The sequence below is a fragment of the Molothrus ater genome, chromosome 4, assembly GCF_012460135.2.
Source record: "Molothrus ater isolate BHLD 08-10-18 breed brown headed cowbird chromosome 4, BPBGC_Mater_1.1, whole genome shotgun sequence".
Classification (NCBI taxonomy): Eukaryota; Metazoa; Chordata; class Aves; order Passeriformes; family Icteridae; genus Molothrus; species Molothrus ater.
This window is the reverse complement of record NC_050481.2, coordinates 61554919-61573364: the sequence shown is the minus strand read 5'-3', so window position 1 is coordinate 61573364 and position 18446 is coordinate 61554919. Positions and strand designations below refer to the sequence as shown.

Here is an 18446-nt window from a genome sequence, read left to right as displayed (position 1 = left end):
GAGATTCTGGTAATATGAAGTAATTTAAAATTACTTCAGATCACCATTTATACTGGCATAAAAAAATCTAAGATGAAAAAAATCTAATATTAGAATGTTTGCTTTATAACAATAACAGCAAAAGGAAATAAATTGTACTCTAATGTCCATCCTTAGATGGGCAATTAATTAAACGAATACAATTCAAGGCATGCAAAGAAAACAAGTTCTCTGCTAAGTAAGTGGCAGAATCACAGAGAATCACATGAAAAAGCAGGAACCTCATGAGACCTCCAGATCAGCCTCCTGCTGGGAGCAGGGTGAACCGTAAGGTCAGAGCTTGTTACTGAGGGTTTTATCCAGCTGGATCTCTCAAACTTCCAAGTTATTTTTCTTCAGGACTGCAGAAGCCTTCTAACTGTAAAGTTAGGAAATAGACTGTGTGCAGCACAAAAAATTCAACTGCATCAGTTAGACCATATTTAAATTTCTGTGCTTAACTGCTGATTTACTGTGGAAATATAGAAACCCTACAACCAGGAAGATATGGTAGACTGAAGGAGCCTCTCACCAAGTCTTGCAATTTCATTGAGCAGCCAAAGTCAGTACTGGGATTCTTTAATGAAATAGAGAAACACCAAGTAGGCTAATTTCTCTTCTATTAGTATTCATGCTTATACCAGACAACACCATGTGGAATTAAAATGTAATTGATTCTTGAAAGAACACTTGCTCTATATCTTTCCATTGCCATTGGGTGTATAGCACTGCCTCATGGAATCAAAGCTCAAAAACTGTTGCAGTAACTGATGACAAATAAGCTGTTGTACATTATTCCCCTCTATGGTTTACAAGTACTACATTAATGGAATAAAAATAAAAGCAGCATTCAAAATAAAAACAAGGGTTCAAAAATCCTTACAAGGAGAAACGTTGATCTCAGAATAATGAAGTTTGAAAAAGAGCAGAACAAAACAAGTTTAGGTAGAAAGAGAAGATGACAAATGCAACAAGAGAAAGGAAAGCATGCACACTTACTTTTGGCAATGCATATTTTGGCAACTTCATCTGAACAAAGCCATTTCGACGGTACGACACGTAATACTTGGTCCTGTTTGCTGATGTTGTCTACAGAAAGGAGAAACAGAACTCTGTGACAGCTTATGTGAAATCTAAAGAGCCTGAGATAGCAAACTGCTTTACATTTCAGCTGTAACTGAAATATGTAGCCATTACTTTTACTGCAGAGTTCCAAAGTACCAAAAGGAATATTCCAAATAAACATCAGTGAAAATTGTCAACTCACAACCTCTCCTGGATTTTCTAATCAAAAATTTAACACCAATGTGCTGCTATATAAATTGGCGTAATTCCAACTAAACCTTTGAGCACCACCAGATCATATCAGTAAATAAAACTCAGCCTTTGGCAATATTTCACTTTTTTTCACATTAAGCTTCATCTTCGTTTTTTGACTTGGGAAATCCATTTAAAATACTACCCCAATCACACTATTTTTCTCCCAATTTTTTGTGTTTAAAAAGGGAACAAGATTCAAAAGACAGCCTATCTTGAAACATGAAAACTTGACTTGGCTTGGTAAAAATAAAGTTGATATATGACAGCTGGTCCATATGCCTGAATATTTTAAAGGTAACAAAGTATTTAATATTGTATGCATTTTTTTTGTGGTATAAAGAATGTGATGCCTTTAGGAATGTGATTTGTGAAATGATGATGGATCAAACCAAAAACCTCATCATTTGTTTAACTAGTGCTAAATGGCAGTCTTACCCATCTGTCCACGGGCTTTTTTTAAATGCATGTTTTATCATCATTCATTTAAATGACTGGAGATGATGCAAGGCAGAGGAAAATTGGACTTGAAGCACATAGTCATGTCAAGCCTCACTGATATTAAAGGCTGGTCTGTGCTTAAGAACAGCGTTGAAACTTTAATCCTCCTACTAAAATCACCTCTGAAACTGTCTGACTGTCAGTGCAAATTGGGAAAAAAAATGAGTATTAGAAAGTTTCTAATCTTTGTGGATATAGGCATACTAAAGAAATGTGACTGAGATGGTAAAAATCTCCAAAATAGATTTGGGCCAGTGCAGACCTGCAACACTGTGATTCACATCTGCACAGCTCAGGCAAGATGAACAATGCCAGAGGCAGGGAGACAGTCTCAAACTCTCCTGTCTTTTTGCACAGAGGATTCTGTCCCATCCTCTTTCTGACAGGCATCATTGTGATATCATGAGGAGTCCTTGGTCTGATTATAACTTACATAACTGTACTTTAGTGTAGTGATAAAAGAATTTCCACATAGTTTCAAAAGTATGTGTTTCTCAGATGTGCAGCTGATGTGTGGTTTCACTGGAACAGGTAAATGCTGTCCTGCCTCACAGCTCTGGGGTGCTGTGCTTCAGATGTGACTACAGGATCCCAGAGTCACCTTCTATCCTCCAGTAACACAGATATGGCTAACTGCAAACCAATTTAGCAATAAGATATACATTACATATTGCGTTTTACTGCAGAAAAGTCCAAAGGAAAAACACTAGGGATGTTTCCCCCTTTATGAGGAACACATGAACATCTCATCTACTGACACTGACATGTCTCAGATCTAGAGAGACCAAATTACCAAAAGCATCATTGAGGAGCAACTGTCTATTACTTATGTGTACATTTCCACCTTTTGTGTCTGCTCATGTCTGTCATGTAAGGGAGTAACAGCTCAGGATGCAGTTGTACATGGCATCCAGCAAAGCAAAATGCTTGATGAGGAAGCAGCCAGTGTTTTGCTGAGCACAGCAGTCTGGAAGTTTGCAGGGAGAGAAGAAGTTCTCAGCATCTACACACCATGAAATGGATTTTTAGACTGTGCCTGGGGGGAGCCACAGATGATAACACCTTTGAGCAAAATGCGTGCCATGAGTGCTAGATCTTATCTGAAAAAGGCTACTTTAGTCCAGAAGTTCTTTCTCAATGCCATGGGTTTTAGTTTTGGGATTTTCTTTGTTATTGTTATGGTATTTTTTTTTCCATTTAGTTGGTGTGTGGGTTTTTGTTGGGCTTTCTTTGTTTTTTTTTTTTTGGTTGGGGATTTTTTTAGTGTTAATTCTTCTAAGCCATGCAGGTCCTTGAAACCACTATGCCAAACAAGAGGAGAAAAGATCCTTTGTGACCCTGCTAATTTACAGGTCCTTGTGGAAGAAACAGGCTCAAGGGGGGAAAGTTGGAAAGGAGCCAAGCTGATGCACACTGAGGCACTGGTGGGGAGGGGTATCCACTGCCCCAAGATAGCTTTCCTGCAAAAGCCAGTAAATATCCAAGCCTTGCAGCAAACAAATCTCATCAAAGTAAGAGAAAAATGATAGCTGAGCACTAAGGAAAGCACAAGCAACTTCCCTACTAAAATCTAATAAAACAAAAAGGGCATAACTGCTCCTTGAGAAGTTTGCAGCTCTGAGAGATTCAAACCACAACCAATGCCAAGCACTTAAAACAATACTTACAAGTGTGCCTGAGCTGTACTGGTGCCACATGGCTGACAAAGTTCCAGTCCATATTTCTGCAGGCAGGTCTTGTAATTTGGGAATGAAACAACCCCAATGTAATTTGGACCACCATGAGTTGTAGACGTTGCGCTTGGGGACACGGTTTAGTGATGGACTTGGCAGTGTTCGGTTTGTGGCTGGACTCGATTTTAAGGGTCTTTTCCAATCTAAATCATCCTATGATTCCATGCTAATTTGCTCCAAGCTCCCCAGCTATGGCCATTTTGCTTCCTAAGCACAGCCATGTTAGCAGTTCTTTCCTGGCAAAATCTCTTCAGAGGAAAATCCATGTGCAAGAGAAGAAGCTGTGCAACTACTCTGTCAGTGGCTGCCCTTGGATGCTCTTCCCAGGGAATGTTTTTGTGTTTTGTCCTGGAAAGGACCTAAAAGAGTTTCTAATCTCAGGAACACAAGGTTTGCATTTCACCTAACACACAAGAGTATTTATAAAAAGTAACACAATCCACTTGAAAATTTTCATATAGTTAAAGGTCAACTGGTTGCACAAACTAAAGATGCTTTTTTTTTTTAAATTTCTTTTTTGTTTGGAATGATAAAGGAATGCTTTTTTCCATGTAAAAAATCATAAATCATCATTCATGAATTCCTCCCTGCTCCTTACAGTGTTGCTGCACTGTTTGGAACTTTATTTTTGAATTCCAAAATAAGCTCTCTCTCCCAAAAATGGCAGAGAAATATGAGGTACTTATATACCTGAAGAAATATGTAGTCATCCTGCACAGTCAGGGAATCCCGATCAGTGCTGCCAGCAAATGGGACTGTCATTGTCTTATCAGAACAATTTTGAATCTGGCAAGTGATGTAGCGATAACCTGAGGGAAGAGAGACAGAAACATATGACAGGGCTATCAAGGGAAAAAGAAGCAAGCAGTACTAAATGCTATTCATGTAGGAAAAAGGCTGCCTTTGCCAGGTGAGTTAGTTGTAGAATTATTACATTAAACTCTCCTATAAGACTTTTTCAATCTCCAACATACTGAGAATATATTAACTGCTTATAGCTCAGATCGTTCCCTGGAGGCAGCCTGTTATTATCCAAATTTTGCTGGTCCAGAGAGATTAGGGGTTAGATGAATGAGCCATTCATGGGTGGGGATAATAGAAGAAGCCTCTTTTCTCACTTAACCTATGCACAGAGCCGAATTATTCACTTGGAGATATGGCAGCCTGACACAACATAGCTGAAATCAATAGATCAAGCCCAGTATAAAATTGTGATGAATGAGAAAAGAATCAGGCTCCATTTAATAGACAGCGTACAGAATTTTAAAGCCTATTTTCAAAGCTCTGTAAGAATGTTCAGACACACTATTAGCACACTATTGGAACTGGTCTGTTGGGGCAGGATTTCTATATTCAGAGTTAATATCTTGCTGCAAAAGCTTAGACTGATTTACAATCAGAGGAGGCTATGGCCTTTCTCTTCCTCTCCAGTTAGCAAGGACTATCTTCTCTCCCTGGATTCTTAGAACAGCACCACTGCATCTTTGATATAATCTGCTCTTATCAGAGACAGCAGAGCCAACAATCACTATCTTATACCAGCTGTGACTTAAAGACCTTCTCTGGGACTCTTTTTAAGACCTTTCCTAAGCTCTTGTACAGCTCATCCTTTGTCACAAGCTTCTGAGCACAAAGCAGTTGAGCGACTTGCCCAAGCACAGTGAGGAAAATGTTATTTACACAATCTTGTGCCCAGATCACTAATGCTACCCATGCTCCAGGTACAGTGTGAGAGAGCAAATCATGTATCCCCATGTCCTTAACTAGCTTTGCAGTGTGAGGGGAAATGCATCCCACATTTACTGACTTCTTATTAGAGAAGGACAAACCAGTATACTGGATACAATTATTTGTTTTAAAATCTGGATCTGTTTTAGAGGCAGTTAGAGTCAATCCAAGTTCTCCTGCTTATGTCCAAATCATCACCATGAGGATATTTGGTGCAGCAATGGACCACCTAAAGTCTTGCAGGTGTTCACAGTTCACAACACAAAAATTACAGTTCTTTGTCATATGGATAGTGCAAAGATGCTGTTTTTACTAAAATCAATGGCTATATTTTATTGACCCTAATTGCATAAAGCCAGTCCAGGAGATATTTCATGAGAGTTTTTCTTTCTCTGCTATTTCTTAAATAATAAAAAATAAAATAAGAATCCCACCAAAAAAAAAAAACAAAAACAAAAACAAAAACAAAACCAAAAAAAAAAACCAAAAACAAAAACAACCAACCAACCAACCAAAAAAAAAAACCAAAAAAAACCCAAAAAAAACCAACCAAAAACCAAAAAAAACCCACCAAAACTGAAACAAACAAACAAAAAAAGAAGCAACCAACCAACCAAAAAACACACCCAATAACTAACCAACCAACAAACCAACCAACCAATCACACTCCTCTCCAAAATAGCCACCCTAAACCAAAACCAACCAAGTGAAAAAATAAACCAAAAAAACCACCCAAAATCCACCACCAACCAAAATCTCCTTGGCATTCAGTCCCTGAAGAATCATCTTGCATTGTCTCTAAAGAAAACACCTGATGGAGCTGTCACCATGTCTCATAAACCTCACTGCTAAAAGATTTAGACTTTTTTTCATTCAGCTTTTAACATGATAACTTTGATTTTTTAATAGGGCTATAATTAAGAAAAGCTATGGGAACAGAGCAAGTCAAACTGTGCATTCTTTATGGCTCACTTTTAGACTGCACAGGAACTTAGGTGATCTGATTCAAGGAATTAAATTATCTTTCAAGAGTAGGATAGGTAACAAGACACTATACAAGCATTTGGAATCATGGTGACTCTTTAAGCACATTCTGACTACTAATCAGCTTTTCCATTTATTTCCCTTTTGAAGTTTCAGAGTATACTGGATACTATAAGATGAGGAAATTCTGAGAGATGGTGGCTGCTGCACTAGACCTGACATGTGCAATGATTCACATTAATAGACACTCACCCAGCACTAACACTGCATTGCCAGTTTTATTCGCAAATCAGGAAAAACTGTTCAATGTTCAAATGCCAGGATAAATTGCACTATTAATGGACATTATCAATAGAGCTTAGCATCTTGACATCAATTCCTCTTAAAGTGAAAAACAAGTAGATTTTAAATTACACTATATTTTTATATAACAGGACAGTTTTGCTGACTACAAATAAACAGAGAAAGAATCTGACTTGCACATTTTCTCTTCTGACTAGTTTTAAAAACAGTCCAAAAAGTACCTGTAAACCAAAGAGAAATAACTACATACTAGTGTATCAATTGATAACATTTTCATTTGCATACCTCCACTGGGGTCCTGGATTTCCATATGAACTAAATCAAGGTCCCCGTCAACTCCAGCAACAGCCCTGAGAACATAATGTAATCAAGTTATGTAGAGCCAGCTACAGAATAGCAATCATGTGGCTGGAAGAAAAGAGAGGATTTCATACCAACCAGCTTTAGAATTCTACATGGGAATAAAATAAACCCCATTTATAATGTCCTATTACTAACATCTATAAACAACTTATTTTTTCCTACTTTACATTATGCTTTTCTTAAATTTCTTTAGAATCTCTTCTACTAAAAAATGCATATAAATAGAATCAATTGAAAAAAAAGAGTAGAAATATGCATGAAACTAGGAAGAAACCCTCATAATCATAAATTGATATATACACACATGCAGATATGCAGACATTCACATGCACTGGCAAGCACTATAGCATCTTTTTACAATTATGTTTAACATTTGAGACTATAAAGCAGATTTAATGCTAAAAAAGAGTTAGATTCCTTTCTTATTAGAAATATCTTAGACTTGACACATGGTTTCCATAACAAATTGATATATCTTTGGTTAGCATAGTCAAGGGAAGAGTACATTCTGCTTTGACAAAGAAAATGAAGAATAATTTTGAGAAAAATATCCTGAGAAGGAAATTCAGTCAGAGTTGATCAAGGTACCATTTAACTTTGTAAAGGTGTAATGGGAATACAGGATGATTTTCTCCCAATATCTCTCATGTCAAATATGCTCAGCCAAAAGATGAGTTTTCTGCCCTCAGGGCTTCCATCCCAGCCTGGCAATGGCAGCCCCAACTGTGCTTTTTTCTGGCCCTTCTATTGTCATCAGTCAGGCAGATTCTGCAGAGACAGCTCTGGGCTGGCAGTTGGGCTGTCACAACGTGGAGCAGCATCCAGCCCCACTCCCACAGACACATCACTTTTCTCAAGGCCCTTCACTGGCAGGGCAAGAGTCATGGAGGCAGAAAATGTGAGCTGAAGACATGCAAAGGAGATCCACTGAGTGATAAAGTGCAGCTGGATGCAGATATTATAAAGGTCCATTAAGATACTTAAGAGAAGATTATCATTTTGATACAATTATTAACAATCAAATGCCATAAAGCTAGACTTTGTCTGAAATTACATCATTGTTTAATGGTTTTAGTGGCAGTGATTTATGAGGAGTGGTTAAAACTCAGACTCAGTAATTGGTGGCTCTTCAGGAACACAGGCCAGGGGGAAGAAACTGGCCACTGCTGCATAACAACCAGAAATAATCACATTAGCTGTTTTTCCCTATAAGATAAATGATCAGTCCAAAGGAGGAAAGGGAGGGGAGAGATGAGCCCCCTCCAAGCCATAAGATGTCAGAGAAACTTATAGTGGGATTTTTTTTTAGCAAATGCATGGAAAAATCTTGCATTTATTAAGAATTTGATCTCTCAAACACAAACTCTTTTAGCATTTTGGAGGCAATACATTACGTTAGAGAAGGTTTTAGATCCACTGAGGTCTGATGAAAATATAAATGAGCAGAGGGAAGGGATCTGTGAACTTTTGTGCTGTGTGTGCTGTTATCTATGTTTCTAGATAGCCACAATACAAAATCAAACCTGTTATAATTCTGTAGTCAGCAATTTGAGGGAAGAAAATGTTTGCTGAATATTTTACTTTTAGTGTTGGACCTCAGGCAGCTGAACCAAAGAAACTTTTGGGTTGAATTTTCTAAGCCTGACATGCTAATAAACATCAATAATGCAAAGAAAGTTTTTGGGGACTTCTGAAATTATTTCTTGTATCTATAATTTATCACACATGATTTCATAAGCACAGTTTGAGGTATTTGTCAATATCTTTACCTTCTCATCTTTATTTCAACAGCTCAGAATTACAAGGATCTCACTTCTATCATGCTCCTCCTAACAGTGGCAGCTGACACATATAGATTCAAATCTTGTTTCCAGTGTAATTTTTCAGTGAAAGAAGATGTAACTGATCCGTTTTAATGAACACTGCAGAATGAGACTTTCCTACCCAGACTACTTTTTTCCTTTAGACTTTTATTAATTATAATTATTTAATTAATTATAAATTACACAGAATATTTCAAAAATATTATTTGTGTTTTTAATTACTCTAAGTGTACTGATGAACTCTAGCAGCAGACACTCTTTACTCAATGAGGATGTTACACCCTCAAAGTCTGCTTTTGAATGTCAGCTATGGAGCAGAGTTTCTGAACTCCAAAGTTCCTTTAGCCAGCTTTACAAACACTTAGGAATAGTCCTTTCTTCTTTTATTGAAAAAAGACCAAATCTCTTACAGCTGCTAAGAAAATCTCCAGAAGAGAGTATAACTAATATAGAGAATTTGAAGCTATATCCCTGAAGAATAAACTAATCTCATTTCAGTGGACTCTTCTGCCAACAGTACTTAAAAGATAATACAGTTATTTCACTTGTGCTTAAATCATGAACCAGAGGAAAAGTTGTGTGATGCTCTGCAGGCTAAACACAGAGCAGGGCCCTCTGCTGAGCTTCTGAAAATACCAGGCAGATAAGGTGCATACAGGAAAAGGAAAGCTCAGTTGCATACTTTTTCTTTTTGAGGGAGAAATGTAAGACAAAGTCAGGATTTTTTTTTTGCAATTTCATTTACAATCATCCTACTACCACAACATAAGTGCACTGGACTGGTGTGAGCATTGTGTCCACACATCCATTCACAAGGACAATTTATTGTTCCCCAGCTGGCTTTAGGACAGGACCTCTTCTATCTTATAAAGCACAGATGCAATGGACCCTGATAATCTGACAGCTTCTTCCTTCTTGGTTGACATTTTAGAATAAATTCTAATATTTTTTCCCAAATACAACAAGCATTTTCTTATAAACTATATGTTTTTTTTTCAATTTCAGTAGTGGTTACTTTTGGTTTGGTTAAAATTCCCCCACTCTTCTCAGAGTACTTTGCAATAAAAATGTTCTCACCTCAGCAGTCTGGGACCACTTGTTTGTTTAGTAGTTTTACTTAGGTAAACTCAGGGCTTTCTGGGTAACTTTTTAATGTTTTACATTCAACTGCTGAGTTTTCCAATGAAATTCAGACTAACTTTCAGATCAGACATGTCTTCCTCTAGGAAAAGAAACATTTCTTGACCAAGTGTACGTGTGGGATAAAGCAAGTGCAACACACCAACACTTCAGATCACATAACAGGGTGGTTACAACACTTCAGAATTAAAATATTCCAACTTGACTGCAGGCTGACATAAATAAAAGTAGCCTCAATATGCTTCTTCCCTTCCCTGTGAACATAAACTCCCATTATCTCCCTTGTGCTTGTCTGACACCATGTTGAGCCTCTTGGGAAAAATAGTTCTGCAACATGTAATTTTAGAAAAAATTTTGGAGGGATTAGTTTTCTTATGCATATGAGTTTTTTGCACTTTATAGAAGTTCTCCTGAAAGATGAGCTAGTGTATGACCTAGTTCTTCATAATTTTTGCATTAGTGCTTCACCAGGTAATTTCACTGACCTGAACTGCATTATATCAGCATGAAAATAGTGCAAAGGAGGTGACTGCAAAGCTCTTTGTGTTTGTCTTAGTAGGTTTATAAATGTATATTTCATGATACAACCATTATATATTTTGTAGTTTTAAATAACTATACTGAAATTCTAAGAATTTAGAATTTTAATAGAAGTTAAAAGTTTAATGAGAGACTTTTGGTATTATTTTAATAAAATCTTTTATTTTATATAGCTACCTCTCTTTTTCCCTAGATGCCTCAATATTTTCTTCCTCTAGTTCAGTGCAGCATTGGGCAAACACCAATAGTCATCTGAACTTCCACAGTTATGCCATATTCATTATTATTATTATCATGAATACCATGATTCAGTTAATTACCACTGGCATGTAATAGTACACGTGTCAAAATGTGAATCATAAGCATCAGTCCCTTCTATGATAATTATTATTCAATTTTACTTCAAGCAGGAAACCTTTTGTTTCCAGTAGTCCAGGTCATTATGAAGGGCAGCAACTGTCTGCAAACACTAATCCAGTAGAGTCTGCTCTGGACAGATGTCTTCCCTACCTCCAGTGGATCCCTTCATTGTTAAACATTTGATGCAGTTCATTTGGATGAATATTAATGAAGAGACAACTTCAAACAGGACATCTGAAAACAAAACCAAATCCAGACAAACATGCTTGCTGATGTGCAGGAGCCTCCAATCAAAGGCCATCTGAAAACTTGCTGGGTTCCTTAATCTGCCCCTCTCATAATCTTGGAATATAAAGTTTATCCAAAAAGTAACATGCTCCCCATTGATACTGACTGATTTTTAGCAATTGGCTTAAGGGCACTGCTGTGCTTAGAAAACAGATCAAAATGATACAAATGTTTTCACTTAGTAGTTTAAAATGGCACTGACTCTTGGCAAGCTGGTTACTCAGGAAGACAAAACTATGATTTTATTCATACAACCTAAAAATCCATCTGCTTATGACTGATTTGTGTTCCAGGCTTTGCTGCCTTCCCATCCACTTCAAAAGACACACCTTTAATGATTCAGTCAATGCTTTACACAGCCAGATTGTTCTCTTATTGTTTATTTCCTATAATTTATTTCCCAATGCCTAAATGCTTTTTAACAACAATGTTTTTCCTGCCATGTTTGTCCAAACAGAAGAGCTACCGTGGTTTTTCCCTGCCTAGGGTTCACCTTGGCTGGCCACAAGGTGGTCACAAGCTATTCTCTCACTGCCCCATCTTGGCAGGACAGAGAGAGAAAATATAATGAAAAGTTAAAGAGTGGAGATAAAGACAGGGAGCTCACTCACAAATTAGTGTCACAGGTGAAACAGACTTGACTTGGGGCAGAGTAATTTAATTTTTTGCTAATGAATAACAGGGTAGAATAATGGCTCACCTTGGCCTTCACCACAGGCTGCAGGGGTGTCTCTGCCCTGGCACCTGGAGCATCTCTTCCCCCTCTTTCTGCTCTGACCTTGGTGTCTGCAGGGCTGTTCCTCTCACATATCTCACACCTGTTGTGCACATTTTACCCTTTCTTTAATCTCTTATCACAGAGGCACCACCAGCATCACCCCCAGGCTCAGTCTGGCCAGTAGAGGGTTTTCCTTGGAGCTGGCTGGAACTGGCTCGGTCTGACACGAGGGCAGCTCTGATCTCATCCCACAGAAGCCCTGAACACTCCTGCTACCACACCTTGCCACATGCACCAGTCACACACTTCATTACACAGAAACAGAAACAAAACCTTTTTCAAGTGATTAAGTCAAATAATAAAAATTCAATGACAAAGGCTTAGTGAAATCCTCTTTGCATTTCTCTCCTTGAGGACATAACATAGCTGACATCCTCTCTTTCACCTGACACTTGAATAGCCAGGCACCCACTACATTTGACATAAATGGGTACAGCTGTGTCTGAGTATCTGCATGGAATTTCATGATGAGAACAGAACTTTGTTCCCAGAGAACAACTGCTTCATCAAAATAAACTCATCATTTTTTCCTTTAATGTTCTTACCTCTCAGAAAACGGAAGACCTGTAGCTAAAAATAAGAACAACAGATGCCCATAGCATAGGATCCAAATATCCAAGTGAGTCAAGGATAAAGAATTCCTAAGGCTCTAGATAATCATAAAAGAAATGTGTTGAGCCCAATTCTCTGGTAATTACCAATTCCTTTCTTGCCATCCCAGGGTATATTTGTGCTGGTGTAGACAGCTGATTCACAATCTATTCTTTGCTAATGTATTACTAAGACCTATTTTGAGAAATCAAAAGGATTTCTCAATGCTGCATAAGCCTTGGGGACTGAGAAGAATAGCAGCAGACCTAGAGGAATCCCAAACTCCACTACTCTTTCTTCTTCTCAAGGATTACCACATAATGCATCACTTTTTAAAATGGGCTTCTTACACAAAAGCAGTTATAAACCATCTAATGGGTAGGTATTTGATTTTTGGCTGAGATAGTTCATATCTTTGCATTCCATGCTACAAATGCACCAAGAACTGAAAAAAAGCACTTATAAAGGATGGGTGCTATAACATCTCCTAAATAGAAATCATTACACTGAGGCAAATGCAGTTTGTAGGCACAAGTAAAACTGGTCAAAACAAGTGAAGTTTATTAATTTTACAGAAAAAAGTTGCTCAAAATTTAAAAAATGGCTAATTAATATTTATACAGAAAAAAAACCTTATTTTCTATATGTTGATACAACTTTTTTTAATTACAGTGTGACAGTATTTTTTGTTAGTTTCAAATCTGGCTTTCATGCTTTTCCTTTATAGCTCTTTGGTTTTAGAATAGGGTAGAATGAACTATTTCAGTTGGAAGGTATCTACAACAACCCTCCAGTCTCACTGCCTGACCTATTTAACACTGACCAAAATTTAAAGCAAGTGGTTGATGGCATTGCCCAAATGCCTCTTAAACACTGACAGGCCTGGGGTATCAGCCAGCTCTCTGGTAAACCTCCTTTGCCTCCTAAAATGCTAGGAGAAGACCAGCTCTTATGAAGGCTTAGCCAGCTTTCTCTTCCAAAAGGATAAATGAATCAAATAGGAAAATCAGCTAGGATGGTGTAAGAAAAGATCACACTGTATCACAGAAGAAAATATTTTGTGGTCCTAAATTAGAGAGGGTTGTATACACTTTCTACTGATGCCAATAATATTTTCATTAGTTCTACTATCATGAAAGATCAAATTCCACACATAAAATCTAAAAATATATTTAAGGAAGGATCAAGAACAAGAAAGTAAATAAACCCTTGAAGATGATATTAATATATTGCTCATAAATCTATAATATGTATCTGAACATAAATATTTAGAATACTCAGTCTTGACTGACCTTCCCTTAATATAAATACATAACACATTCTATCAAATTAATTGTATTTAGATTTTAATTTCTTTTTGAAAACAAAAATAAGAGCTTATTCAGGAAATGCATGAAGATCTGGCTGCTTCTGGAGGCACAGAAAAAAATGGTTTCTACAAAGCACAGGAAAATATTATGACTGATAATATTTGTAGTTACCAGACTGAAATAAAAATCTTAGGCTATATGATTAAACTCAGTGGCAAAGATCAAATTGAAATCAAAGAGGAAACATCTGCTAAAGATCTGCCCAGTGAAATGTTCTTGGCACAGCCAGCCACGATCAGCAAGAGACATGCCCTCATTTATCATGAGATGTACAATTAGTTTGGCACAATATTTTTAACACATCAGATGTACACTGACAGGAAAACAACACTAGACTTGTCCCCACAGTGAAGCTACTACAAAGCCCAATTCTTACATCTGTTGAAAATTACACAAACACTTGTTTCTATCTATCACTCAGATAATTTGGGTGACAAAGGCCATAAATACTGGAAAGTCTCACATGACAGACAAACTCCCACTGGAAAGCCATCATGTCCAACTCTCCACTCACAGCTCACTCTTTATATATTGCAAATTTCCATATGAAATGGAAGTAAAATATATATCTTTGTTTTATGTAAGTTTATGAGAAGGATAATTTGGTAGTGCTGCACTGAACATCTGCTTCCAAACCCTTGTTATTGCTGGCTGATACAGTTTTTGAGAGAAATCACTCTGGTGATAGAGAAAAGAGGAAAACAACCCTCTAGAAAATATTTCTACTGGTTATAAATGTACAGAATCTTCAAATTTATAATTCTTATTTGTGAGGAATGTGACATTTATGAACAACCATGACTTTGAAGTACTACATTGAAGTTATTCCTATCGAATGATATAAGGAAACATAGGGATTCTGAAACACAGCAAAATACAGACTTAATATTAAACATGCCCTTGTAGGCCTTGATCCTTACATACAGAAAACAGTGACAAATTATTTGGGTAGGAGCAAAACTGAGACACATTTCAGTGGCTTTCTGTATTTTTCATTACTTAAGTATCAGATGAGCATAAACTCCAATAAAAAAAAGTCTGTGAGAGAGAGGCTCCCACTCTTGTTTCTCACCTGTTAGTGACTTGGATGGTTTCCAGACTTCATGCATTTTAAAATATTTTTATTAAAGATATAACCACATGCCCTCATGATTTACATCCTATATAATCTCGCTGGGGAAGAATTGGTTATAACACAGATATGACATTTCTGACATACAGTGCTACTTAAAAACAATTATACCTTTCCACAGGGTACTTAAAAGACCTGCAAAGTGTATGGCCTATGAAACTCCATCTGCTGTGCAGAAATAAGCTGTTCAATAGCTGTCCAAACCTATACTTTGCAGGAGCAAGTAAGCAGAAAGTGTCTGCTCAACTCAACTGTTTCAGCAGATGAAGCTGAGGCAAACTGCAATAAATCAGATGAATGTTCTACAACCCAACTATAGGCTACTTATACAAAATTATGGGCAGTAAGTAGGTTGCAGATTGAAAATGAGGCACTTGGAAGTGTGAAAAACCTTGTGTGTGTTGTGCCCAGGGCTGATGAGACCAACAGGGCAGCAGGGCAGGTTGGGTCTTGTGCTCCCAGCTCTTTCAGACAGGGTTTGAACTGTCCCTGTGTCCCTGCCCCAGACTCAACCTTCCCCCTGCCTGGCTTCAGCAGCAGCAGCAGCAGCATGCCCTAGGCTCACCAAATTATGCTTTGGCAGTGGCCATGTATCTGCAGGCACCATAACTCCTCTGTGTGCTTTGTAATCAGTTTGTGCAGGTTTTGTTCTGTTGCTTTGTTTTATCCTGAGTATGGCCAGGATGAGTCTTTATTTAAACACAAGTTATTTATTTAAACAACTCCATGAAAAACTGGGAGGGTCACAGACTAAACCAAGATCAGGCATCTATTGCAATACTGGCAACACCCCCAGCACACCACTAAATTACCACCAAAAGCCAGATATGTTTCCACAGACATATGGAAAATTATACTTTGCACAACTGACAAGGATCAGAGTCCACTTAGAAGTTAAGAGCCATTTAGGGAACACAAGTGTTTAATGTAGTATGACTTAAACCTGTAATAAAAAAATACATACTTACACACCAAAATTAAATGTGAAAGGTGAGAGTGTGAAACTGACCAATTTAAAAAATAAAATTAATTAAAACACTATCAAAAAGTTCATTTTGGTTTTAAAGAACCTATACCATTTTTAAAATAGTTTTATTTGTTAAAATAAGGACAATAACAAATAACTTTTCAAACATTTTGTCAACCTGTTTAAATCACTTCCTAGAAACTTTGTGAGAAATATATACACTGTGAGATACCTGCACAATACTTGAGATGAAAATTAAATAATTAGATATATATGTTCTCAATAAAGTCACATTTTCACCAGTTTCCTAACTGGTGAAATCATACCTACTAACTGGAATCATATATACACTTGCACTTTCCAAGTGCATGTATAATTCCAGTTAGTAGGTACGATCCAGCCTCTCTTAAAAAAATTTATAGATCTTTCTCTGCAAAAAAGACTCCTCTCCTTTCTAAAGATCAATTTCACCAATAAAATGGAGAGCAATTTCATTCAACATTGCAGCTTTCTTTAAATCTTGGGCTCCATAGATCCAGACCTATAACCCTTGCATGTGCTGATACTCAGTGTGATCCCTGGCATGAGTATGGCTTTGCAATAGAGGATACAGAAACATTGCCATCATCTGCAAAGGATGCCAAGACTCACACCATCCCCATCCATACCTCTGTAAACATCTTCTTGGATTAGAATGAAATGCTTTTGCTGCTCATTTTATTATTTCAAAAATAACAGACTTCTTACCAAAAAAAATGATCTTTAGAAACTCGTTCCTGCAGAAGATTCCATTTTTTCCCCAAGTCAATAGATACATAAATCTAGAAAAGGAGAAAAGAAAAATTAGTTTATAGGAAACTGATAATACTGTACATCTTCAAAGACAGGCCCTATATCACTATTAGAAAGACAGATTGTACACAAATTAAAGAAAAAAATGAAACAAGCCCAAAAACACATTACCAGGAGTTCAGTACCTTGTTTTCCAGAGTAACTGCCTTTCATAGAGAAACTATTTTAAAATATCATCTATAATAAAGAAAATGCTGCAACAATGACTTTTTGTTTACTGTGAAAACACAATTCATTTAGGGTCAGATTTTTTTTTACCTCAGCATGTTTACACAAGAGGGATGGTAAAAGGGCACTTCTTCCCATTCATTGACCAAAGAAGCACAAATGTTTCTTTAATGCTTCAAGCCTTAATGCCATCAAAGCTACTTAAGCTAGGAAGTCAGTGGATTTAAAACTCTGCTAAAATAGGACCAAAATATATTACAGAAATGCTTAAGAGATTTGATGAGAGATGGACTTATGGGCTTGCTCCACAGACACTAATTTATAACCCATGAGAAGTGGTCCTTCAGCACAGAGGCACAAAATGGCCTGGAGGAGAAGGATTCCAACTCCACCTTTTCCATAAACAGTTCCCCTCTGGCAAAAAAACCAAATGCTAATGACACGGATGGATATCAAAAGTGCCAATGAAAGATGTTTTCCCCCAGAATAATGTGGGATCTAAAATAGCTCTTAACAAATCTCCTTCCTTTAGCATTTGCCTTCAAAATGTGTTTCCTCAAGTTAAAATAGGAAGTTTCTATCAGACTTCTAAAAAGACAGATTTAAAGCCCCCTGCTGTCTGCATGCATTTCTTATTTGATCCAATTTACATAAGATGGGTTTTCTCTTGATATCTCTAATAAGGAGGATAAAAAGGCAAGGAAAACTGTTCTTCTCTGATGTAGAATTCACCAATTCAGTAACTGAGTGTTCTGGGGGGAAAGTATCTTAATAGGAGTAGTCAGGAATGCTTATGTTTTAAAATGATAGGTTCAATGACAAAAGATAAAAAGCCCCCACAGTTCTGTATTATGTTCTATTATAGAAAAACAGCAATATTAATATGTAAAGATAAAGGCTGAGGTAAAGCAGCATAAACTCTGTGGGTAAATCTACTGAAGTTTGAATTAGAGATAGAATTTCCCAGTTACTCTGCAATTCACAACAACTGGGATTCCTTCCATTGCACACTTGATTAAAGTAGAGAGACCACAGAGTAGGAAACTACAATGAGGACTCAGGCTGCTTATTGACCCAGTCAATGCAGAGAAAAATGATTGGGGATAAAAAATTCTTCATCCTCAGATCTAAATGATGGGGCTGCAGAGCCAGGATCCTGATTTGCCTGCTAAATTTTTGCTATTAATTTTATGTGGCTTAGGATTTGCTGCAGCCAGGGTGTTTTATAGGATCCTGCTCTGAGCAACCTCCCTGGGGGGTTGGATGTGGCTGTGAATGAACTGGACTGGACTGAGCAGGGTGAAGAACCTGAGCTGCTTACTTCTTCAAACACCTGTGACCACAGGCATTGCAGAGAAGATAACCATTGGGTTTACCATTTTTCTAAACATAGAAAACCGTGCTCACTGAGTAACCTCCCTCAGTGGACTGCTTAAATCTGGGAGAGATGATCATTTAATACACTATCCCAGCCCTGCTGTCTGAGCTGC

At 37.3% G+C, this 18446-nt stretch overlaps 1 protein-coding gene across 3 annotated transcripts in view; it reads right to left on the bottom strand.

The window, feature by feature from the left end:
- Nucleotides 1-18446, bottom strand: part of SORCS2 (sortilin related VPS10 domain containing receptor 2) — a 536859-nt gene that overhangs the window by 91363 nt on the left and 427050 nt on the right. For all 3 annotated transcript variants that reach the window (XM_036381659.2, XM_036381658.2, XM_036381660.2), the window contains exons 5-8: nt 16684-16757; nt 6870-6934; nt 4260-4378; nt 1018-1107 (exon numbers count right to left, since the gene is read on the bottom strand). In XM_036381659.2, coding sequence (XP_036237552.1) covers nt 1018-1107; nt 4260-4378; nt 6870-6934; nt 16684-16757 — 348 coding nt within the window. The remainder of the gene's footprint in view (nt 1-1017; nt 1108-4259; nt 4379-6869; nt 6935-16683; nt 16758-18446) is intronic.